Source organism: Triturus cristatus, chromosome 2_2 (genome assembly GCF_964204655.1).
Source record: "Triturus cristatus chromosome 2_2, aTriCri1.1, whole genome shotgun sequence".
NCBI lineage: Eukaryota > Metazoa > Chordata > Amphibia > Caudata > Salamandridae > Triturus > Triturus cristatus.
The window spans coordinates 826177802-826204671 of record NC_140582.1 but is presented as its reverse complement, the minus strand read 5'-3'; the positions used below and the strand labels follow the sequence as shown (position 1 = coordinate 826204671).

Below are 26870 nucleotides of genomic sequence, written 5' to 3'. Positions count from 1 at the left end.
GCCAGAAGATAATATCCTGTCTCTGAGCCCATGGAGACAAGAGTTTTGTTAACTATTGGTCACTTAGGGGTCAATTTTGATGTCGTCAGGAAAGGCTCCGAACAGCATTCCATTCAGACGCATCTGATTCGGAAGCCTTGTTTCTGACCGAAACGGTAACCGTTCCGGATAACCAAGTACAATGCAAGGGAGCAGTCCGGGCTGTACGAATCAGTTCCAAACGGGTTCCAAATGGGTTTCAGGTAGCCCGAGTCATTTGGAGCCGAATCGTACAGCCCAATGGAGATGGTTTCCAAACGAGCGAGTATGATGACCAATTCAGACAGCTGTTCCGAATCGGTTTGGCCAAAAGGAAACAGCTATGGGAATCGGACTTCAGGGGCCTATAGCAGGCCCCCCTTCACCTGGGGCCCTCCGAATCAGGCATGTGCGAGTACCCATGGGTCTCCCCTTCCCAGGCTTGCACAGTGTGACAGGCACCATGGGGTGCCCACCTCAGGGTGCACGACTTTCCCCAATTAGCCCTTTTGTCAATGGGAACCTGTGTTTATGTTTGGAACACAGGCTCTCTTTGAAGTCAATGGGAGTCCGATCGAATCGTATACGGATGCATTCAAATCACTTGTTTGAACTCCCCCAATCCGAGTTGTTCGAAAGCATTCTGGAACCAATTCAGTAGCAATGATTTCCTAACTAGATCGTAATCGGCCGCTTATTTGGGTTTAGTGATTTTGGAGAAGTGCAGACCTGCTGACAGAACAAAAGGTTAGCCTTAACACTTCTTCTGTTGACTTTATAATCCCAAATGGGTTAGACAGAATCTGCTTGACTTCTTTCCGAGAATGCTACCCTATCCTTTGGCCATGCTGCCAACAGCAGGAGGAACCCTTGAGAAAATGATGAAGATGAGGAGAAAGCTCATCTAAATAGGTGTGCAGCTAGGAGCCTGCCAGGAGCTCCATCAGAGAAAAGAAGGGTCTAGCCATTTACAATTTAGGGATTTGTTAAACCTTTAGTTAAGCTAAGAGCACTGCTGGTAAACGGAATTGGCATAGGGTGAGACAGTTGCTAATATTGTCTAAGGAACCATGCACAGGTAAAGCCTGGCCCAGTGGTGATTGAATCCCTCTTGATATTGAGTCAGCTGTGCCATTTGCACCCTAAAATGTGAGAGAACCGTGCTCCTCAAATCTCAATGAAATATGCACCCTTCAATTTCAATGAACTATGCCATAGCACAATTGAATGACCCATTTCCAGTGAACTATCCACTTTAACAAACCACTGTAATCTATTTTGCTTTCTATGTTTCTGTAGAACCACCTTACATCAAGCATTTTCTCATTTGTTTGGGCCATATAAGTAATTATTCATTTTCCATACCTGATACATTTCTTCTAGTTGTTGTACAACAATGTGCATTATGTGCAATTCATATATCATGTGTTTTGATAATATGCTTATGGATCATATATTCATGCATTCATTTGTATTTAGGGTGCCTAGGGAAAAGCAGATCAGCTTTAGATTTTCACATGAGTGTGAAAGGGAATTCTCAGTTTACATCTCTCACAATACATTACAGGGTTTATTTTTCCCACAGTAAACATTTAGAATGGATATATTAGCTGTTCACAGCCCTCCATGAAAGAGATCAGGACTTTGACAAAACTGCAGTCATCGGAGTAGTACAGCTCTGAGGCGAGCCATTCAAGACATTCTAAGTCTGATTGTCTCATACTAGATTTCAGAAACATAACTTAGCCTTGTTTTGTAGACAGCCCGGCAATTTGTACGAACATAAATGATGTACAGGTATAAATGTGTGCTGATTCTATTGAAATACTGACCTTGAATTTGACAATTTAATATGAAGCATGCAGGGAATCTAAAAGTGTGTTGTGTGTGGAGGAGTGTGGCTCAATGGTTAGAGCGGCAGACCCTGAAGCAGAGTTCTGGCCAGGGACCAGGGTTCGATTCCCGCCTCGGCGGGGCTCGGGCTCAATTTCCTCGGACCTGTCTATTCTCGCCTCGGTGCCTATTCTAATCACGGGCCCCACGCTGCAACTCTGGGCAATAGCTTGCTTAGCCTCCACACCGGCCCCAACAGCGCTAAGGATGCCTGGCTTCACCCTGGGGGTGCCCAGGAGTGGACACTTCGCAGGGAAAGCCAGGAGGGGTTCCACAGCGGTAAGAGTATCAGCGCCAGGAAACCGCAAAGGCGACACCGCAAGGTGGCCGTCTGGTGACAGTGCGCTCTATAAGTACCTTGACATTTACATTTATACAATACATTACCAATTATCCTTATATTTACGTTTATGTCCATTGCAGTTATTACAATTTTACAAATTTCTGCAAATAATTGGTTTCATCTATTCAGGGCTAAGCTTGATTAAAATAAAACCTTAAAAAACAATATTGTTAATTTCTAGTGTGTGCACATGTGGCAAAAATATGCCAAACCTCATTACAAAACTAACTAAATATTCCGGGCAGTCTTTGGCATTGTTACTAGACCTAGGTGAAATTTGCAAAATTCATGATAATATTGCATAATTTGGGAATTATGAATTGTTCTTGTTATGCAAAATTACTGAACTTACACTTTTAACCTCCTTAACTGCATTACATGAGGTTTGCAGCAAAGCTTTACTGCAACCTCTGGGAATAAATGACCAGAACACAAGCAGCTGCATCTCACAACACTTGTGGCTTTTGTTCTATATTGTTAGCCTAAAATGCGCCCTCGCATCCAAAGTGGATACAAGTATTAATTTCACAGTAAAATATAGGCTAAATGATAGATTTGCTGTTCATGTATACTCGCATATTTAATTTAAATTATGCCCATTGAAAGTAAACCGGACGGTCATTCCGGCTGGCTTCCGACAGGCCAATAATCTCAAGAGCAGGCCGTTCGTCCTTTGAGATTACAATGCATGGTTTCCGACATGGTTTCCATGCCGACCTGTCCGACATGGAAACCATGTGGGTAAGTGTCTTTGGGGGCCCCCAGCAGGACCCCTTTGGTGCATGGCCTCCGGTTGGTGGCCAAGGGGGCACCTATAATGCCCCCCTGTTGATCCCTGCACCTTGCAGTGCCTGCTACTGGGTGCAGGGATGAACTTCACCTGCCATTTCACTATTAAATGTAAAATTGTGAAATGTAGGAATGCGACCGAACACAGTTCGGTCGCATCCTAATGAGGTAATCGGGATCGCCGACCGGGTGTCGGTCGGTCCCAGGACCAAGATGGTGTCGGGCAGTTCTTGTTTAAGTTCCATTGTTGGACCAAAGACTACCTGGCTTTTATAAGCATATCTGCATGCACTAACCCTCTAGAACACTTACTCCTAGGCAATTCCATCGCATTGCAAGGAGCTTGTAACCCGCTGATGCCACGGTTTGCCTGCAAATTGCTAGCCAAACAAACATGATTCATTGCCTGTAATTACTTGCTACTTATAAATGGATCATATCTAACAAGGGCACAGGTAAGTTCTTGTGACATGGCCTCAAGGATTACCTATTAGTTAATTGTTAAAAATAAAAACTGTGAAATGGTATGGTATCATATTGTATCTTCCGACACGAAAGATGTTTGCAAGTGTCACAAAATAGATATTATAAATATGTGCTTTGATAATTAAAATCAGCTTGTTGTGATATTACTGCAGAAAGAGATATCTTTTACCTCTGTGGCAGAAACCTTTGCCTTGCACACAGCTCATTTGACCTCTAAAATTCAAAGACTCTTGTAGTTAAAGATTCCAACACATTTTGCTCAATCTGTTGCACACTATTTTTCATTCATCAAATACAATGGGCAACACCAGAGTTTTCATAAATATTGCATATGACTTCACTGGTTTTAAAGTTATATATTCATACTGATTCTTTCATTCTTCAGCTCACAGTTTTTTTAGTTTGGTAGCTTCTCAACTACTCTAATGATAGTTGGCTATGCAATCCTCATTTCTCTTCTAGTACAGAAATAAAGCCAGCATGAATTCTAGTTTTAGCAGAAATTACATCTATTGAGTTGTGCAGCAGTGGTGTGAAAATATGGCATTTTACTTCATCGGAAAATGATTGAATGCAAGAAATGCAAATTGGACTATATTATTCTTCAAGTTCCAAGCTCCTTGAGTGATACATTTATTCTGGTGCATGAACTACTTTGAAACCATCTAACTAGATGTTCCAGGAATCAGGCCCTAGTTGTAGGTGTTGCTTGTACATTTTGTAGTGGTATATGGTGGGTGGAAACTAAAATAAAAAGAATTTGATAAATTAATTGTTTTTAATAGAACAATTGTAAAGAATATTTTTATATGAAACTTTTTGGGGGATTTGAATTTTAATGTTTGTAATTATTTGTGATATGTATTTAACATTAAAATATGTTTTTTTTTAAATAATTTTTATATGAAATATATGTGCAAAGACAGGCTCCAGTGGATGGCCTACGGTCATTTTTTTCATGATCACTCTGGTTGTGGCACAATGTGTGTTGCAGTCCATTAGTGACAGTGAACTAGTGACATTTAACTTACAGGCCTAGGGTACACTTTGTGCAGTGTACTAGGAGCCAATAGGTAAGGCAAATATGGCAATTGAGAGTATAAGCTGATTTCTATATGTTTTAGGGGTTAGCACAAAGTCACTGGTACCTGATTAGATGAGTCCCACTGCACACAGAAGTATCAGTTTAAATAAATGTGGGTGATCACACAAAAAGAGACATTTTACTATATGCACCCCTCCAAATCAAAGTGAGGAACAACTTGGGCATTCCCTTGGCAGTTTTGATCATCTAAGTGGAAAAACCTGTAAAGATCATCTGTATTAGCATGGTAAGTCCAATTTCTGTGTCCTACTAAAGTCCATCCCCTGTAAGGAGATGGACCAGCTCAACGGTTTGGGGTTTTCCCCTCTCATCTGTATGGGATATCAGAGAGGCATCTGGGCAGTTTGAACCCTGAAGTGAATATCAAGCAAAAAGGGTCTCAGGTTATTCGGCAACCAAACCAGAGCAAAGGCTTCCATCTCTATGACACTGCAACATGGCTTTCTAGAGAAAAGTAATCTAAAGTCAAGTAGTTAATCCTGACCTTCCTCTTTTAGTTGTAATAACCCTGCCCCAATCCCTTTTCTTATGTATCCATTTGGACACCAAACTCTTTGCTGAAATTTGCTGAAATCAGATGTCTGAGTAAAGCTGCTATGCACAGCACCTCCTTCAGGGTGTCAAAGACCTTCTGACACTCCTCAGTCATTATGACCTTCTTGGGCTGTTTTTTTAATGTCAGCTCTGTCAGGGGGGCACAACCTTCTGTAGTAACCTATTAGACCAAGTAAAGCTCTACCTTGATATTGGGTTTTGGAAGGTTTCCAAGCCAAAACTGTCTGGAGCTTAGGCAAAAGTGGTGGCACGTGTTAACTGCCAACTTGTTGGCCCATGCATACTACAGACCCATGTCTGATCTAGATGTTTTTTGCACTGATAGTCAGTCTTGACTTTTGCAGGGTCTGAAGCACTTCCTTGAGTGGGGTCAGACGTTCCTAAAAGGTGGAGCTAAATACTGCAATTTCCTCTAGATATGCTGCACTAAAGGTTTCCAGCCCAGACAAACCCTGTTCAACAGTCTCTGGACGGTGGCTGGGGCATTCTTCAATCCGAAGGGCATTACTTTAAATTGGAATGCTGAACTCTTCTCCCTCAAAAAGGGCAATCTGCCAGTACCCTGAAGTTAAATCAAATGTGCTGAGTTACTTAGCAGCCTCTAACTGGTAAAGGAGCTTATCTGCACTGGTAATGGGGTGTGCGTCAGTCTTGGTGATGACTTTCAGTCCTCTGTAGTCCATGCAGAACCTGAGTTCTGGGGTGCCCCCTTTCAGGTTGGCCTTGCGAACCAGAACCACTGGGATGGTCATGGTCTACTAGTAGGCCCAATCACTCCTAGGGACAACATTTTGGAAAGGAACCATCTTCATTAGTGCTGGCCCTTTATGTGTCTCGCAACCTGCATATTCTGTTTTTGACAGAGAAGCTGTCACCAGTGTTAATATTATGAACATAACACCGGGTTAGTCCAGTTGCCAAATTTAATAAGGGCTTGTGTTGCCTTTGTATGAGGCAAGGTGAAGGAAGGCATCCCAATCCATTAACTGGGTTTTATTAAGCCATGCAAAACAACCTTGCGTGGTTTAGTAAATACGATTACACAAAGCAGTGCATTTCTTTGCTTTGCATTGCCTTGAGGCAGGGACACATTGAATGGGTGGAGTGTGGGCGTTCCCACTCATCCATCCATGTATTGTGGCCCAGTCCCAGATTTACAAAGAGTTTAAACCTGGGAATGTGTCAACATGGAAGGCCTTCAGACCAGACATAACAAAGAGAATTGTCGTTATTTCTTCTTGTTACTCCCTTTTTCTATGTGTGATGCATTCCGAATCACACATAGAAAAAGGACGTCTTTAAGGATAGTTTTTGTTCAGGAAGGTGTAGCTTCCTGCACTTAAATAATCCTGTTTGTAACACAGGCACCCTTACTGCATGGTGCAAGGATGCCTGCGTTGGCGCTTGGTGCTTGTCCTGGGCGGAAAACTCAGTTTTTCCCACGCTGCGCATCAGAAGATCTCTGCAGAGTGGTGTGGAGCAGAGTTGTTCCTCTCTCGCGGCTCACCGATGTTAAGTTAGCAAATGCGAGTGATTAAAATCCAACACAAGACCACCTCCCATTTCTCAATGTGGGTGGTCATAGCAGGTCACTACTCCTCGCATTGAGAAACTTGACGCTCATGTTGAGTTAGCTGCCACTCGAGTGAAACATCTACTCAAGGGACAGAAAGAAGCTGCTACTTCTTGTGCTACAAGTGGTGCCATTTGCACTGAATTTACAGCATGGGACAAATGCTTGGCGCTTAAAGTCAGTGTGAGCAGTGGACTTACCTCACTCCGACTCTTGTGGAACTCCGTGGAGTGCAGCAGAGGTTTTTTGTCACTTCGCAGAGTTCCATGCAGCAGAACTCAGAGAAACCTGCCCACGCCTACTTGGCTCTAAGCAACACACACTGATCCAGCACATAAAAGCTAACAGCAATGTGCCATTTATTTATGAATATGGTGCATTTCTGATGTCTACCTTTCATGCAACACAGTGCAGCATGTTGCCTTGCTGCACTGTATTGTGTGTAGTTTGTGAATCTGCGAAAAAGCTGTCAGTGAGAAAAGTCCAGCAAAATTCCCTATTAGTTGGTGACAGTCTCTCTGCTGCTGCTCTGTTAGTGTAGGGTAGAGTACTACTCCCTCCTCTGAATTAACTTCAGCCTTGTGGGATAGGATGTCTGGGAGCGGCTCAATCTGCTCTTTCCCTCCTCCATGAGCATCTTCATATCAGCGTTGTCAAACTGCTTATCCCCCTGTGGCGGTGCCTGGGTGTCTGAAGCCCATATCCTTTTTTGGTAACTCATTGTAGGTAAATAAACGGCATGGGAGTAGGACTTCCTATGAGGTTTCTCAGACAAACCCATAATTATACTGTTTACGGTTTTGTTGCCTCCCTCCACAAGCCCACTAGTTTGGGGATGAAAATAAAGAAGTCAGCAATCAAATTCAACACTGCTAATATATTCATGTATGCTTCATCATCATATTGGAAAATGCAATACTATGAACTAAATGTTCATTATATTAACCACACTCATTAAGCATCACCCTACAGATTCATTTTTGATTGATTCACAGACACATGCAGGGAAATACCCAGAATAGAAAAGTTACATCACCTTCTACTGGGTGCTCGCAAGCATTTCACTTCACTAAAGTTGGTGTGGGTACATATATAATTATAAAAATAATTATTTTAACATTATTTCCAATGGGGTGTTATTTTAATTCTCTGTCTCATTTACTTTCTATGGGAGTGTGTTTCAGTACATGTGAGTGGCCATATGTGGTGTCTGATTTACTTCAAGATGAGCTGGAGTACATTTAGTCCTGTGTTTTTACCTTTAGGACGGTACTAACAATAGAAGATTAGCTTGTAAATACAAGTGGTCCTACTCTTTTGTAGTGTATATGTATTTACTTTCCTAAACCCCTCCTTACATTTCCATTTTGAAGTATGTAGTTCCCATTTTACTTCAACATTTGCACCTATGTTATATACCTATGTGTTGAGCAGATCTATAGTTAAAACCAGAATGTTTCTCTTTGGAAATCCTTTATATACACATAAGTGCTTATATACTCTGATGGAGTTTTTTAATTTTAATCTTGGGGGAATAGTGAAACATCATATGTTCAGTGGTATGACTGATGAGTGAAAGATTAAGTGTATGTAAAGGATTTCCAAAGGGAAACATTCTAGTTTTAACTATTCAGTTACATAGGAGCTCTGTCTCTTTGGACTCTTTGAGCTCTCTCCTTGTTTTGAAGGTTGAGCAGATCTATGCCATGATGGTGGAGATCGCCACATAGAAAAGATATGTGAAGCAAAAGCTGAGTTCTCTGCTTGTAGGTTAGTGAAGAACATTTTATAGTATGTGATTAGTACTGCAGTATTAGTACTTCATGTACTACAAAGAACAGTTTGTGGATAGACCCCAAGGTGTCTACCTCTGCAAGAGGTCAGGTGTTGTATGCAAGTTTTGGCCATTGGTAAAGCCTATGTCCAACATACCCCTCTGCACATGGTCAAAGGTCATAAGGTGCAACCAAACTGCGTAGTTTTTTCAACTTCTTTGGTCAATCTGTATTTTCAAAGAGAGCTAAAAACATGGAGCACTTTACTACTCACAGCTTGAAAACTCCAGCGGGCAGGAATGTTCATCCATTGGAAAGTTATGAAGCTGAAGGTAACATTCAGCATTAATTGTCAACCTAATGAGGAAGAGAAAGCAAGAACCAATTGTGAGAGACATCGAGCCTGTTACTCGTCACACACATTAGCAGTCCATCTACAAAGGGTACAAAGCTAACATATCAGTAACGTGCGTGATCGTTTAAGAGGAATCCTTAACCTTACACATAATAGATAATTCTGCAGCAAAATGTTTTAAAATAAGTGTAGGATATGTGGGACAAACACATCTCAATTATAGAAGAAACTAGGGAATATTAAGGTTTTATTTTGTTAATATCAATTTCATAACGGTAATGGGATTGAACATGGTGCCAGAAAAACATGTTTATTGCTAATACATTTTTCAAAGCAAGACAATTCGAAATGTATTAAAAAGTCAAATTAAACAGTTGGGGTAATGATATGTTTAAAATGTGTGTTTGGATTTCTCCTTTGAAACAAATAAGCAAAGATATCTCATCACAGGATCAATTGCCTACAATGGAGACATGAGTCATATGTATTTATAATATTGGTTTCACTAATATTTGTTTTACACAAAAAATAAGAATATCTCTTGTGGATGTGGATGAGCCTTCGAGGGACAGCCTCATCTTCCTTTTCTGTATTTGATATTATGCCCATGTCTTGGGTCATGCTGCCAGGGCTGATGTTGGTGCCATGCATGCATGCATGTTGAAGCTTGCATGTGGCTGGGAGCCAGAATTTTGCGGGACCTATTTTTGGGTGTTTGATCGAAAGAATGGGGTGGATTTTGATAAGATGTATTTTAGTGGAAGACATAGTACCATATTTGGTGCCACTTAGTGGAGTTGTTGCATTAGCACTCTTGTAATAAAAATTTAAAAAATGCAAAGCATGTCGTGTGAGGGGAGTTGGGCCTCAAAATGCATAGGGCTTTGAGCTAAGAGCCCCAGACACTCTTTCCTTGTGATGGCTCTACTTGCATAAGACACTGGATTGCTTGGTTTTCCAGGTTTGGCATGTCTGTGATGAGATTGGACATCTTCCAACATGTAGAAGATAGGGTTTGTGATTCAGCAACATTTCAGATCTGGACCAGTGCTGAATTGAGAGTAATTAACGGTGTGATCAGAAAACTAGCTGATCTACAAGCTTTATTAAAGCCTAGACCTCAGAAGGGGATTTAGAATGAAACTGAAATCAGGAGTGGCTGCCTGGCCCACATTGCCTGTAGAGATCAGGTGGGTGTTTGAGGCTACTGGGAATTTTCCAGATGCTTTAAGAAACGTTTTGAAATTGGGACGCTTCCACATTCTGGGAACTGAGAGCTGGTGTGGCATATGATCCCTAACTGGATATCATTTACCCTTTCCTATGGCTAGATCACTGCTAGCCACCCCTGAAGGAAAGCAAAATACAAGGTTAGTCTATTTCTCACTCTTTTTCTGACTTGCCAGTTAGCCAGAGAGGAGAAAGTGAGGCCTGCTGACTTAGAGGTGAGAGGTCAAGGAGAGATCCATCATGAATAGCTTGACACTGTCAGTGATATACCGAGGGTGTACTCAGAAGGAAGAGGTATTGCAAGGTAATATATAAAAATATGCTTGCATCTCCTCTATCAAGGTATTCAAAGACTGCTAGATTCCCATTTGCTGGTGTGCCCCTACATTCTTCATGCCCTGTGACTCTACTAGTACTTGTAACTTCTGCATTAAATCCAGTAATACTCTGTCCTCTCAAACTTGGAGATGGTTACTTGCTCTTTCCCTCACATTCATTAATTCAATCAAAAGGCACAGTAAAATCTGTTGATGTGCCTAGTCATCATATGCTGTTCCCTTGCAAGGGGGTGGTATCCATACTGAAAGTACTTTATCTGTTTAAATGTTGTAGTCAGAGACAGCATTTCACCAGCTAGGTGGAGTAAACCCAAAGATCATTTCTGATCATTCACCACAGGGGACTTGAGCGTTTGCAAGATGAGAGGAGGTAGCAGCTGTATGCCTCAGTGGAGGACCTGACTCACTTCTATGACTCACTTCTATGGAGTCACATATAACCTTGATACCTTCACCCTTGCCTGATACATGGCATGCCTAATCCGTAAACAACTGCTTTCAAGCTAGGTGAGATGTACAGATGAGAATTGGTGAAATAATAGTGCCCACCCCAATAAAGATTGCCATACCATAAACAGCATGTTTGCACATCAAATACACAGGGATTCCTTTGACATGAACGCACAATTCACCTCACTCATACAATAGTTCTAACACATCTTATATACTACATCTCCACATACAATCTCTAAATAGACACGTCAACAGTCATCTTATTTACTCTGTCCAGAACATTTGTCTTCAATATTGCAAGAAGCAGGAGCAGCAAATACGCTCTTCCTCTCTTATAATTGTAGGAATATTTAGTTACCTGTTGCCACCTTCACTGCTGTTGCCATGCCTTCAGTGCCATGCAGAGTAGCCACTTAGATCAAACAGATGATAGACCCTGGTAAGTATCCTTCAACATAAGCAACTGTCACTGAATGTCTGCTTGTCACCTAAAGTTACACCTCCTTTTAGTTGCTAAAACGCTGGCTAATGGAATGCATGTTATAAATAGTTATATTGTGAGCGTTGTTACAATTTACATGCCTATATTAACCACAAGGAAAACAGACCTTTCTCATGACAAACAGTGGTGTTCTCATTCACTAGATAGTGAAGTCAATAAATGTGTATGTGTTCCATAATGTATAACTTATCACATTGAAACACAATGTTAAGATGATTACAGTACCTACAAAATGCAATCTCTCAAAAGCCACCAGTGTGCTCATATCATGTCATAGACTGCAGATGCATTGTTATGTAGTTTCCATTATTTAGGAATGGCGAGTTTGTGGACAGCATAAACGTTGGGATGGTGTCAGACTTATTCCGTGCACCCCCTCAGTATATGTTGTCCCATAGACCAGCTAGCTCACAGTGCTCCCATAAGCTCCCCAAAACTATATAGGGGAAACTATTGCTGGCAACCACTGATCATGACAACTCTGATCCCTCTGGAACCATGGTGACAGATATAGAACCCTTTTGCTCAGACACTCGTGCTCTCTTTTGCTCGGAGCAGTATAAACAGAATACAAGGAGGGATGTTTTCAATATTTATTGAACCAACACGATTCTTGCATAAAATATATGTGCTGCATTCATCAATAGACAGAAGCAGATGAAAGTAATTAGAAGTATCATGACAGTGAACAAAATAAAAAGTTCCACCATCTTGCTGAAACAAGATATATATGGAAGCTTATGAAACAGCTTAACAATCTGGCATCCTCCTACTAAGCGTACCCTAACCTATGTCACTAGGTTAGGGTACGCTTAGTAGGAGGATGCCCGTCACTATGTCACCTATTTTGCGGCTGAAAATGCAGTCGCCAAACTATTGTACATGGCATGGTGACTCGCTATAAGGAATGGACGCCCCTTCTTAATAGCGGGAGTCACAAATGCTATTTTGAAATACAGTGACTTTCAAAATAGCATTTGTACATGCCATTATACTTTCTTGCGGTTGCACACGGGAGGTTCTCGTGTTTGCGGCCGCAAAAAAGGGTCGTACATCTGGCCCTAAGGCTCTTCTACTGATTAGTGTTGGCATAAACTGTTTCTAAGACTTTAAGTATCTGAAGCTTGCTCCGCGGGGTTTGGTCTCTTCTGGTAACAGGCGAAGTATTAAAAGTTAAATTGGGTATGTCTGCACTCTGAACTCCCTACAGAGATAGGCAATGCAGGAGCCCCACACCTTATCGAATCATGGAAGTTGGTTGTCCACTACCACTGTGAGCTTTTCCATCTCTAATAGATCCGACAGCCTGTGAAACCAGTCCATATGTTGCTGTATAATGTTCGTGACCCATTGCCCCAACAAGGTTTGTTTAGCTGCAAATAAAGCCATTGCAAATGCGCGTTATTTCAGGGAATCCGAGAGGGTATGTTAAAGGGTTGGGGAGACCCAGGAAAACATAACTCGAGAACCTGGGGAGGTGGGTATCAAACATTTCCTCTATAGCAGCTAATATCTCCTGCCAGTAAGTCAGTATTTTAGGGCATTGCGACATGAGGTGGGTCAATATCCCAGTGTCTCTGCACCCTCTCCTCCTCTTTTCCAATGTGCTGTGTGCTCAGGTGTGTAGTACCAGCAGTGAGCTATCTGTAATAGTGTCCCTTTACCTTTGGCAGACCGTGCCGCTGTATTTGCCCGTTTCTGTATGTCTGACTATTCCTTCTGTGTGAACTGTCCGTCACACTCCTTCTCCCATCTCCCCTGAGCTTTTGTTTTAGTTTAGTTTGTGATTGTGATGTATTAAGGAAAGTATATATATCTGATATCAGTTTTTTATCTGTATGTCTGGTGATAAGCCATTTTTCAAATGGTAGCAGTGGCCTGGTTGCATAGGGTTTCTAGGCTGGCTTTGTGACCCAGTGACGAATAGTGGTGTATTGCATTGTGCCGAGGAGACAACCCATATCCTTTTGGATTTGCTGAAAGTACATAATACCCAAATGATCCAATAGGTCGCCCGCCCTCTTACAATTTACCTGTTGCCAAGGAATGTATGCCAAACCGTGCATTGCTGGTGGGAAGTCTGGATTTCACCGAACGGGGGTCATGGGGGAAAGACTCATGGATAATTTCTTCGGGGGTCACTAGAGAATCCCAGACACTGACCATGGTTTAAAGTATCGGGGAGATATATACTCCTTGTGGCTGGTGCAGTTTAGGAAGCCAGGGAATCTTCCACATGTGTATGCCTGTGATGGCCTGGTCAATAAACCAATCATAAAGGAGAGACTGAAAAATCTGGGTCTCCATCGGATCCGTGTTCGGCCAGGCTATTTGCCTCGATTGCCGATTCAGTGAATTATGAGATCAACATACTTAATAATCTTTCCCTCGATGAGGCAGTCGTCCCATTGGAGTGGAAACAGGCAAAAATCATCCCACTGCCAAAAAACCAATCCCTTGATTCGGGGGACCCAGCGAACTATCGCCCTATCTCTTTACTCCCCTGTCTTGTGAAAATTTGTGAAAAGGTAGTACCGATTTTGTTGAGAGCTCTAGTTTACTACATCCAGCACAATCAGGATTTAGAGCCACCTATAGTACGGAGTCTGCCTTAGTCGAGGTCTCAGAAGCTATCCGAGAATGTCTGGACTCGGGCGGAAGTGCAGCCCTCATAATGTTGGATTTGTCGGCTGCATTCCACACTGTTCCTCATGCACTTCTGTTGGATCGGCTAGCGGATATTGGTATCACTGGTCAAGCTTGGAAATGGCTGGAATCCTTTCTCGCACGGCGCTCGCAACAGGTGTGGCTTCCGCCTTTCTCGTCTCCTCTTCAATTGGTTACCACGGGAGTTCCGCAGGGATCTTCACTGAGCCCCCGGCATTTTAATATATATGTCACTCCTTTGGTTCAATTGACACAGGAACGTGGTGCCAAGATCGTTGCCTACACCGATGACACTCAGCTCCTGTTTACGTGGGGCAAATCGGAATACTCCACATCTAGAGTGCAGGGGTGTCTGACAGCCGTTTTCCAATGGCTTTCTGCCGCTCAATTGAAATGCAATGAGGATATCACGGAAATTCTCCTTTACGACAAATTTCCTCCTCATTTTAGGGATTCTCTCTGGCCATCTGATTATCCTTCACCATCTTGTACGGGCCTCCCAGTTAAAAATTTGGGGGTCTGGTTTGACGAGCAGCTGTCTTTCTCAACCCAGATTAAAAAAATGACGGGGAGTTGCTTCGGGATACTAAGGTCTCTCAAGAAGTTTCTGCCATTTTTACCGAGACCAGCGAAGGAAACAGTGGTCCGGGCACTGATCCTCTCTCAGCTCGACTATGCTAACGGACTGTATCTAGGTCTTCCGGACTATATGTTCAAAAATCTGCAGGTGGTTCAGAACGCGGCAGCTCGGCTGGTGTTGAATATTCCTATTAGGAAGTGCATTGGACACTATCTGCGCACGCTTCACTGGCTCCCGGTCAGGAAACGTGTTGAGTTTAAGGCCTTGGTCCTTACGCATCGTGCTTTGTATGATAGAGGTCCTCCCTATCTTAGAAAGCGTTTTGCTTTCGACATGCCTACCAGGCATTTGAGATCGTCGTCGCAGCTGCTTGAGCATATTCCTCGGGTGCGTCTACCCCCATTCAACGAATGGGGGTAGATCTCTTGCCTTTAGGGCAGCCACGGTGTGGAATACGCTGCCGTTCTCTCTGCGTGCGTCTCAAGAGCCGAGTCATTTCAAGAGCAGCTTAAAACTTTCTTGTTCTAATCTCTTTCTCTGCTCTGCTGACCTTTAGGCTCGCGCCGGGACACTCCCAGGAGTAGCTGTGCGCGCTATAAAATACAATAACATAACATAACATAACTGAGGGCTTTTTAGACAGGTCCAGCATACATGCCCAAACAATAATCAAGATCCAAAAGGTATGCTGTTCCTAATATCGAGCCAAGGGAAAACTGCTTTTATGTGGTCATGAAGTATAGGAGAATGAGGATTCCTCCTCGTGGAATATAGGGCCCTCACACACCCGGCAAGGTGTCATGCTTCATCATATGGGCTGCTCCTCATCAGGTCGGCGCTGCAATACCTGACGGGCTCCCTAAGATCTCCGCTCTTTGGCGGATATCTTTTATTCCAAATGCCGTTTGGTGCCGTGGGGGTGAGGGGCTTAATTAGTGTAGATGAAAGTGTGGAGGTGTATAACAGGTAAGGGAGTTCCGAGGGGGTGGGCCTAGTGAGTAAGTCCTTTATGATGCTGTCTTTCTTGTTGGGGGTTTTGAGGTCGCATTTTCCTCTCCCAGAAATGCAACAGTTTGGTATTCCTCACCTCAGCCTCCTGGCAATGTTCTTTTCCCCAATCCCTTTTGGTCTATGTCATCTAGCCATTTGGGGGCTCCCCCTGTGTCCGCTATTGTTCCTGGCTGCCGACTTCACCCCCTTAAATTTGTCGTTATGCCTGTCACAAGAAATCACCCATTCTTCAGCTCCTGCGGCCACAAGCGTGGGCTGCTCTGCTTGCCTCTCAATATTCTGGCCACTGTTCCTGTGGGCTCACTATCGAGTTTGTGTCTGTTTGATATAGTGCCACTGCCCTGGGCTCTTTATCTCTTCCACTCTGAAGCCACGACCCGAATCTTCTACTCCCCCAGTCTGGAGGGACTTCAGCCGGGTACACTACCCACATACAATTGGAGGGATTTTCTCTCCCACTGCAGGGGTGGCAAGAAGGGGACCCTGCTCACTCCAGATTTGCGGTTCCCATGCAGGCCTTCTTTTGGCTTCTCTGCTGCCTGCAACCAGCACAGAGCACCAGTTTGCATCGGGCATGCACCCTTGACACCTCTGTACCTCCGCTCCGTCTGCAGCCAGCAGGCACATCCACCAAGTGCTCCTGCAATTTCCTGGTGCACCAGAGGCTCCCTTGCTGGCGTTTCAGGGCAGCTCCTTGCTATAAGGTACTGGTGACTGGTCCCGTGCAGTCCTTCTCTCAGGCCTCTCTGTAGCTCACCACCAGTCCGAGGCCCTAGCTCGCGATGGGTGTGTACTAACCTCTTGTACGCCCAAGCACGTCCTCCAACTCCTCCTCCGCTCGCTCCAGACTGCAGCTGGGTCCTCGTGATTGTCTCAGGCCGCCGACACCTGGGTGACCCAGACCGATGCTATTTTGCTTGATAGCCCCGATGGCGCCGGGGGCTTTTCTTCGCTTCCGCGTAGTCTGCAACCGGCGTGCATGACTGGCGAGCACTACAGCAGTCTTCCAGTGTACCTTTGCTGGCGTTTGGGTGCCCGAGGGCAGCACCCAGCTGTATTATACTGGTGGCGGAGTCACAGGAATCACTACCACTCATCTGCCATCTTGGGCACGCCCCCAGATGATTATTTTCAGAAAAGGCATCCTTGCCCTGGACTGAGATTATAATAAGGCTGCCATTGCCTGTGTGCTAGAGATAGCTATGTTGCCATATATACACAGTGTCCAGGCAATACAATGGTATTCTTCAGAAGTTGATTTGAGTAAGCAAGGTTGGTGTTTCCAAGAAACTAATCCAAAATGTCACAAATGTGTGTCAAAAGTCGAGAAAGTAAAGGTAATTTTAGGAAGAACCTCTGTTCATGTAAATGGCAATGTTTCCTACTAGGCCGAACTGGGACATATAACAGTCTGGTGAGTATACATGATGAACAAATATCTGATTGTCTCAGCTTGTGATGTCACTGTTGTTAAAAGTGGCAAATGTCCTTATTGGAGAAGTATTTCTCAGCAGACCACCACAATTAGCATTCACCATGATAGGGTATACCTGGAAAAATAAATTCAAACTAGGAGAAAACGAAACAATACAAATAAACTATAAACAAACTGAACCAATACAATCTGGCAAACAATTAAACTAATAATATCAAAGACAAATAAATGTCATCAATTTACTACTCCAAAAACTACAAAAGCTGCAAAAAGAGAAGACGGTTCCGGATTTTCTAACCAGAACCTGAAAACTGAATATACGTGTATATATCTATATATACTGCCAGTAGGTAGTTATAGTTAGGACCAAGTGGGGACCGAGAATTCAGGGCGTGAAATAAGGTTGGGTTTGTAATGTTATTTCCCATAGAAAACTAGCCACACCTACAGCCCGAACCGCTGAATGGACTTACACCATATTTGGCACGTAGTTAGATGTCGGTTGACGGAAGTGCCTTTTGCTTATTTGGTGTAAATTTGTTCAGTAATTGTTGAGAAATTTATGTTTAAAATAATTGTGATATCTAAAGCCATTCAGTAATTGTTGAGAAATGTAAGTTCAAAATTATAGTGAGATCCCTGGCCGTGGATATTTTGCGATGAATGGCAGATGCACGCGCCAACAGGAAGCTCTGATTGGATGGATGCAACCTGAATAGAAAGTTGAGGCTGCCGTTTTATCTATTGGGAACAGTTCCCGGGCTGAAAATCTGTTTGAAAGACCACATAAGGGTTCAGGGTGGAGATACTCTGACCCCATGGTTGAGAAATTGAGGTGTTAGTGACGTAAGTTATTTGGCCAAAATTGCATTGTTTTATCGTGCACGATATTCGCGACAACAACAAGACCACCAATATTGGTGAAAATATTACAAAAATCGTTATAGAGATATTGAGATATTTTTTAAAATATTTATATAGTGAGTTATGAACTGTGATGGTTAGACCTAATTATATAATTATCATTTGTTTATGAGGTGGTGGCTATTGAATTCCTGCTTTTGCTTTCTGCTTCCGCAATGTGTCGAAGAGGATTGTGATTACCGATGTCATCGCGATCTCTGGCCTCACCATAAAAAAGGTAAAATAGGTTTTAGAGATGGATGTTCTAGAAATACAGTAGAAAAACATGAGTTTGAAGTGTACTGTAATAAAGCACTAGTGTGTAAAATAGTGTAATATGTGTGCAAATTTTTGTTTTCACTTTATGGAAAAGGTTTGATCGTCACGGTTAACAACACCATTGCAATGTCTTGAATAACCGCAAAAACAAGAAATAGATCTGAAAGACACTTAGTACAAAATTGTGAGTCTAAACATGCTTTGAAAGAAGTATGTATATAGAAATATGTTTAGGGCAATGTTCTGAATGGATTTTTTTTACATATTATTTTGGAAGTGTTGGTGGCCATTGAATGTCGGTTTTTGTTTTCGGTTTTCATGGCATATCATTGTGAAGATCCCCATAAACGAAAGGAAAAAAAACCTTTAGAAAAAAAATCACAATATTTTGGGTGCTAGGGTGGGTCTGACAAGAGCTGTTGCATTGGCTGTGTGTATATGGCGGCTACACATAGGTACGGATGCAGAGTGTCATGTTACTTAGAATCACCCTGTAGCCTTCATCTGGAAAATGCACTCTATCATTTCTATAAATTCCATGCATCTCAAAATGCAGATTGTTGTTATAGATACTGCCCATGCAATTGTCCCTGCAGAATGCAGAAACAGTTTTATTAACATGTTTCCTAGCGTTGTCAACTGTAGACAGAATTGATTTGACCTCTTCAATTTCTGTCTTTTGAATGTATTAAGAGTACACCAAGAAAGTGTGAGGGAAAATCGACATCAGTTCTGCAAAGGTTTCTATCATTAGGATTTCCAGCCCTACCCCAGTCAATGTGACAGGTCATTGCCACCACAGTGCACAATTATTAGGTGAGGAGTTTGGGAATCCACAATGGATTTAGCCAAAGCCAACAACTGATGAAACTGTAACCCTCCCTGGCCAAACCAAGTAATCTGCACATTTGTCAAACCTAAGTCCCTGTCAATACCTCTCTTTTTTGCAGCCTCTTTAGCCCAATAGATATTGCTATGGCCCACAATCCATACTCTAAGCATTTTGAAGTGAAGGAACAAGAGTTGCCAGGAGAAGGCTGGAGCTGAATTAGGTAGAGCAATTAAAATGGAGGTGTTTTAAAAAAAATCAAAACAAACATATATTTCATTGGAGCTGTCAGTATGAAACTGAATAAAATTAGGTAATGTATTGGATGGCTCAAGAAGAAGTCTTATCATTGGCAAACACTGATCTGCTTTTGAATCTGTGGAATAAACCACACCTGCTGTATCTCTTTTGGAAGTAGTATGTTCCTTCTAGAATGTACTGTGAACTTTTGCCCTTCTGGTTCCACTGGGTTGCTAGGTACACTGCGCTCTGACTGTATTGGCGAAAAGGCTATTAAAGAGACACACATTTTTTTCTTACAGTTGAGGAGTGATGACAAAATGTACGTAATAGCACGTTTTAATTTCCAACTCAGGATTATGTAATAAGCTCTTGTGCAGTATCTACATTTCAGAAATATGAAGCTAGCTATAGGTTTGAACTCCGGTTTCATTTTTCTCGATGATCACAAAAATATTGCAAAAACACACCAACAGGAACCTCTTTTCGAAAGAGAGGGAAAGGGTCAACAGATGCTAACCATTCACAAGTGGAGATGCAATAGTCTAAAATGAAAGACATGATTTCATTTGCTGCCTTTCTTATGATGATAGAGTGGAAAGTTGAAGAGGTTGCCATTTTAAAGTTGGTTTGTATGGAAGTGGTGTACCATTCTTGTGCTTAGTTTTTACAACTCTTAACAGTGTCAAAACTATTTAAAAAGAGCTAAACAACAATATAATCTACAAAAAGAATTCACTAATATATATAAAACTTTGTCAATATTTTAAAGATGTACATTACAGATAAGGTTGACATAGATAGGAGTTTGATTAAAAGGAGTATCACAGTGATGAGAAAAAATATATGAGAAGAACTGTATCTATTAGAGGGTATGTGTTTAAGGGATTAGTGGTGCATGTTTTGGGAAGTAATAGAAAAATGAATTAGTGCCTCTTTATTACCTTGTGTATTTTATTGAAAAATAACAGTATAGTCTTGTGAAAAGTTGCAATGAGGAACTAAGAAAGTTTTAAATGTCTAAACATCATGTGCATCTGTTGTTTTTATTCTGGGAGTTGTAGTACTTTTAGTAACCTTATTAAACGGGAATAGTGTTGTGAGAAATAAAAGATGAGAACATGTTGTCCGCCTGTATCATTCCTTATGTGCAAATTCCTCCCATAAACTATCACACAGACCACTCCAGGTCTACACGCTTAAACTTGCCACTTCTATCCATCGAAGGACACCCTCGCTGCTCATGACCCATTGCTCAGAAATACTCTCACGCCTGCGACCCTCCGAAATTTGTAAAATTTGCTGATTTTATGTATGATATATTTTGCTACTGGTTTTATTCCTACTGTGCTCTCATTGTAAAGCACTCTGATACCCTACCCTTGGAATGGACCACGCTATAGAAAACTCTAAAAATAAAAATAAAAATATTAGTGCAAGACTATTGGCTCAGTAAGTAAGTGACTGCATAGGTACTGGATGGGTGATTGATTTACTACAATGGTACTCTCTGTGTAATTACATGAGTGCCTGAGTAGAGCCTTAGTGTTTCATCAGTGCACACGTGTGCCTCGGTATTTCAATGAATGCGTGGGTTGTAGGTAGGCCTGGGTGGTGAACTCCACTCCGTTCGTGGAGTTTGCGGAGTTTTCTGCACTCCACAGAGCTCGCGGAGTGAAGAAAACTTTGCTGCTCTTAGTGCAGCGGAGTTTTTTCCCTGCTTTTCTTTGTGAATGATAAATTTGTGAGCTCGAGCTGCTGCTCAGGTAGAATTTCTAGTGATGGATTGAAAACCGTCGCTGCCTGGATGAAGGACAGCTGCCTGAAGCTCAACTCTGACAAGAAAGAAGTTCTCATCCTGGGAGCCTCCACCTCAGCTTGGAATCATTCCTGGTGGCCCTCTGTTCTGGAAAGTCCCTCTACCTCCGTGAACACAAAACCTTGGTATCATACTGGACTCCTTGCTCAAAATGGACCACCAGTTAGACACCATCTCCTCAGCCTGCTTTAAAACACTCCGCCTGCTTCTAAAGACCTTCAGATGGATCCCCACTGAATCCAAGAAGACAATCACCCATGCCATCAGCAGCAGCAGACATCACTGCAGCAAAGCACACTACGTCAGCATCACCCAGAAACTTCTCCGAAGACTCCACAATGTACAGAATGTACAGAACACAAAAGCAAGACTAATCTTCAACATACCCCACCAAAGTCACATCACTCAATACCTCCATGACCTCAACTAGCTCCCAGTTGACAGAAGAATACCCTTCAAACTCCTCAGCCATGCATACAAGGCCCTTCACAATGGCGGACCCGCATACCTGAATCACCACTTCACATTCCATGTACCCAACAGATACCTCTGCTCCACCCAGCTTTCCTTGGCTACCAAGACCAGAACCAGAGGAATGTCCTTCTCCTAACTCACCTTCAAGACATGGAACACCCTACCCATCCACCTCAGGAAACCACCCTCACTGACTCAATTCAGGAAGGACCTCAAGACCGGCTCTTCGGATGAACTCAGCACTTATGGGCTTATTACGATATCAGTCGGAGTTGCCTCCGACCGACACCGTCTTGGACTCAGGACCGATCAAACTAATGTTGGCAGTTCCGACTGCCTACGAAGCGACTGAACACTGTTCCGTGAGATTCCCACTGTTCTCTATGGGAGCTTCTCTTACGGCTGTAAACTGGCCATAATACAGGCTCCTATAGAGAAATGGGTGTGTGTGTAAATCCCTGCACCCTGTAGCCATCACCCTATGGTGCCTGCCACACTGTGTAGTGTTTTACAGGGGGGTATCCTAGGTATCCCCTCAACCACCAACCATAGACCATGGAGGCAAGGGGGGCCTTCTAGGGGAAGCCCCAAAGTCACTTTCCGACAGCCTGTCAGTGTCGGAATGGGTATGAGAAACCAACATCATAATCCTGACTTCGGAAACAGCGTCCATACGGGATTACGGAGCAGTTCCAATCGACAGGAATACTCCGAGAGGTGGTTATGTCGGAATAACCAACCAGTTTACATTCCGACCGCTGACATTGTAATCTGTCAGTCAGGCCACAAACCGACTGAGTCAATCGAAAAGCCTCCGATTGGTGGTTAGAGGCTTTCTGACAGGCATCTTAATCTGCCCCAATGTCTGATCCACTGCCCCCCACAGCGCCGTAGCTGTGCTTTACAAACCCTGATTGATTGACTATTCTCCATACAAACTAAACCATTTTAGAGAAGGTGTTTAACTCTAAATGGGTTACATTTACTTTTCCCGTTCTAAGAGAAACCATTTTGGGGAAAGTGTTGGACACTAAAGAGTTTGTAATTACTATTCACTCTCCAATCTATAACATTTTGGGGAAGGTGTTGGAGGGTTACTTCTACTATTCCCACTCCAATCTAAACTATTTTGGGGGGATGTTGGACACTAAATGGGATACATTTACTATTCTCAGTCCAATCTAAAACATGATAATATTTTATCACAATATTTTGTAATTGGTATTTTGTCCGAACACACACTCCCTATAACTTTAGTTATGTAACACTGATGGCAGTACCCCTACTCTGAAAATAGTTTCAGTGCCACTCCAGTCACCTGCCTTGCAGAATTGTTAGTAATGTATTATTTATTCCAATTGAATCTTTATGTTACCATAATATTGTTGCCTAAATACAGTCAAACAAAATGCTATGTCCTAATCATTTACAAAAACATGACTCAATTGGAGTCAATAAATGTGCAATGTTTTTATCAACGCTAATTAGAGCATGATATTTATTTCAGACCTTATTTTTGTTAATAACATTCTGTCATACAACCCCTAAAACGTGTAAAGCTGCTGCTTTTCAACTCAAATAAGCAATCTAGTAATTTTCTTTTGAGGTTAGGTCCATTTGATATGCACAAAGACACCATTCATGCAATACTGGCCAAGGAATGTGGCAACTTCCCAGCCATGCCCAAGACCACAGTGATCAACTACTCACTAATCAATGTTCTTGTTATGAAGATCTTTAACATATCTGTCCTGACACATACCTATCACAACACCACTATACAACTGATTAGGCAGACATCCAATTATGTCTACAAAAATGATGGCGTTGCAACCAATCTCTACCACTGGTTGAATTTGTCATACTCACCCCAACTGGTACTCAGTATTACTTCTTATATATGTCCTCCATCAAGTAAGCTAGGGGTTCTTTTTATCAAACACATAATCAGGATGAACATTAACTAAAATCAGCAAGTAGAATTTGGAGGTAAACATGATCATAACAATAGTCTGATTAAGCAGGCCACGTTGAACAACCAGTAGATGATCACAAGAATACGATACAGGACTAATACATTGTAAATTCAACAAAGTAAAAATAACTAAATGTGCAGGACAGAAAATCACAGAATGAGTCTGAATGGCACAACTGCCTTCGTAATACAGAGAATTTTCCCCAAACAGCACAAAAAGACTTTTTACAAAGGTGTAAATTACACACAAAATTAATGTCAATTTGTACTTCAACAGATGGAAGACTTATATGAAATATACTTATAATATGTAATACCAGTGAGTCCTAATGAAGGAAAGTTGAAGGCCTGCCAAGACAATCTGCAGTCCAATGTGCCTCACACAGATTCTGCACAGATCAAAGGTATACAAGAAGAAAAAATTGTAAAAATTGTCACTACATAGGGCCTGATTACGACTTTGGTGGTGCGGCACTGGGTCTCACGCCACACCACCAAATCCGTGGCCAGATTAGGAGTTTCTCCTGTCTGGCGAGCTTTATTTTTGTCTTCCCCTTTAGTGGTGCTCTGAAAATGGGCACCACAATGGGAATTTCAAAAACAGTTCCTGCATGGCATGGACTTGAAAGTCCATGCCGTGCTGGAACTGGTGTGCATTCACACAGCGGGGCACACACAGGGCCCCCTCTGTGTCCTCCCTGCCACGGTGTTCATGGAGTAAGAATCTCCATGACATCACTGGCGGAGAGGAAACTCATAATATACTTGGCGGGAGCGCAGCGGCATATTGGGGCCTCCTGACCACCGCAACAACACCGTGGACCGAGAGACTCATAATAAGGCCCAGAGTGTCTTTACTATGGTGATATTAATCATTGGGAGGAGGGAAAAGTGAATATTCATCAAAAGAGTCACATTCTTTGCTTATTCAGATAAAGAGATGGGAAGGAGGTACCTTTTTTCATCACAATCTTAACACCCTACTCACAAGCCATCACCAGACCATATGATTTCCTGATTAGGTTCTTTGAGATGGCCAGTAGCATCATTGCATCCATCTCACAGGTTATCCATTATTGATGTCTGCAGTAGGTATTGTCTTCTCTCAACCTATGTGTGCAGCAGAATTTTACCATACCAGTCTCCAAGATAGAGAGGCATGTGTGGCACTACGCATTTACTCTGTGGTGAATAGTGCCATTTCTAAGATAAAATAATGTTTCCAATAAACTATGCCTGGGCGAAGTTTTATTTACCTCAGAGTAATCACAATAATATCAGTAATTCGGCATTACACTTGTGATGCGAAATTACACAATTACGCCTGTTTGAGTATGAAGAGTAATTTGAAGGAAAACTCCTGTCACGGGAGAGCAGTAACAACTATTTATGAGAAAGCAAGTGGCTGCTGACTACTGCTGTTTGTGTCCTGTAGCATTTTGTGCTATTTTCTTCTGCGCAAAATTAAACCTATGGTCCATTTTGGAGGTGAGGGACAATTTACACCAAAAAAATAGCACTAAATGCATATTATAAGTAACTTAGCTATAATTACGAGTACTTAGTCTAGACAGAATTACACCAGTAATGCCCATCCCTACAATAATCCCCTAATTTCAATGTGCATATAGTGTAGGCTAGCTTCACAGCCTTCAATTCACAACCTTCGGTTCTCTGCATAATCTTGCAGAGGACATTTTCCATTAGTGATTTAGAAGAGCATTGAGTTATGTTTCCTTTTCTAGGACACTGTCTGGGGACCAGGTGTAACTAATGAGAAACTGTGATTCACAGTTAGAACTGTAGCAAATGGTAACATTGTTTATGTTTAGACAGAGAAGTTCCAGTATAGTTGAAAGAATTTATCCATGTAAGGTTTCGTTAGAGGAACGGAAACCATTCTGTGAACAATGTTTTTAAATACTATTGCAAGCCATGTGAATTGGCTCTCTTTTTTGGCGATACACAGTCCATGGGTATCTCAGGCATGGCAAGAATAATCAATTTAGCTATCGCTGACTTGCAAAGTCTGATAACTTTTGTGGCATATATTAGAAGGAATGGGTTGGAAATAATTACCAATAAAACAAAGTTATGGTATTTGCCAGCTGCCAGAAGAAAAAATTATTTTCTTGGTATTTGGACACAACTGATACAAAGCGATATCTAGAAGTAATTTTTGATTGGTGTCTTCAGTATGCCCACATTTACAAATCAGGAGAAAATCTAACTCACTGCATTTAAATCAGCGGAGTCCAATCTGATAGGTCCAACATTAACTCCCATACTCAAGGCAATCAAGGCAATACTCATTACTCATTACTCAAAACTCATTACTTTTGGCTCCGAAATAATGCATGGGTGAGACTGCAGTCTTTCACACACAATCCAGATGAATCTTTACAGGTGTCTTTTTTACTGCAACCAAATACCTCTCACGGACAAATATGCCTGAAATTTGGCATAGCTGGTCAAGTGCTGTTTAGGCCTGGGCGGAGTTTGCAGAATTTCGCCAGTGGTGGAGTATGTTAGATCATGCTTCGCGGACTGATTTTAAGTGCCGGGAATTTGTCCCACACTGTAAAATCAGTGCGAACTGCACTCCGCGTCATGCTGGAGGCCACTGCTGCTTTCTGCCACTCAAGTACACATTCTACTCGGGATGCAGTTTTCTCAATGCGAGCGGCAGATTTCTCAACATGAGCATTCGTATCCTTCCGTGACCTCCTGAATTGAGAACTCTCACCAAGGAGGTCTAGCGTCTGATTTTTCTCTCACGAGTGCTCGCCAACTTACCGTTGGCGAGCCGTGCAAGGGAAGCAACTCAGCTCTGTGTCACTTTGCAGAGGTTTGTGGAACTCCGCATAAAGTATGGAGTGCAAAGTGGGTAAACTTCTGTGAGCTCTGCAGGTGGAGCGGAATCGTTCGCCCACCCCAAGTGTTGTTACACCATTGCTCGTTTGTTACATATTGTGAACAAACTAGAGCAAGCTCCCAAACCTTCCCTTACCTCTCTTATCGGGGCTGAAGTTGGCTTTGGTAAAAAAGACACCCCCGGGGAAGACTACCTTTCACCTACATTGAGCACCTTAACTTATTAAGGTGCCCAGGAGCCTGACCTGCAGGCTCCTGGGCCCCGCTTTCTTGCCCTGTGCCCCTGTATTTATTGTATTGTATTGTAAATTTGTATTTCTGTAGTGCCTGTTTGCCTGTTTTCTTGTTGCCCCCGTCTCTTCCCTCCCC

At 42.4% G+C, this 26870-nt stretch overlaps 1 protein-coding gene across 1 annotated transcript in view; it reads right to left on the bottom strand.

Moving 5' to 3' along the window:
- The window catches only part of LOC146862838 (gamma-aminobutyric acid receptor subunit gamma-1-like), a 644159-nt gene that overhangs the window by 374666 nt on the left and 242623 nt on the right, over positions 1 to 26870 (bottom strand). The window contains exon 5 of the mRNA XM_085643311.1: positions 8812 to 8894. Within this exon, the coding sequence (XP_085499437.1) occupies positions 8812 to 8894 (83 nt within the window). The remainder of the gene's footprint in view (positions 1 to 8811; positions 8895 to 26870) is intronic.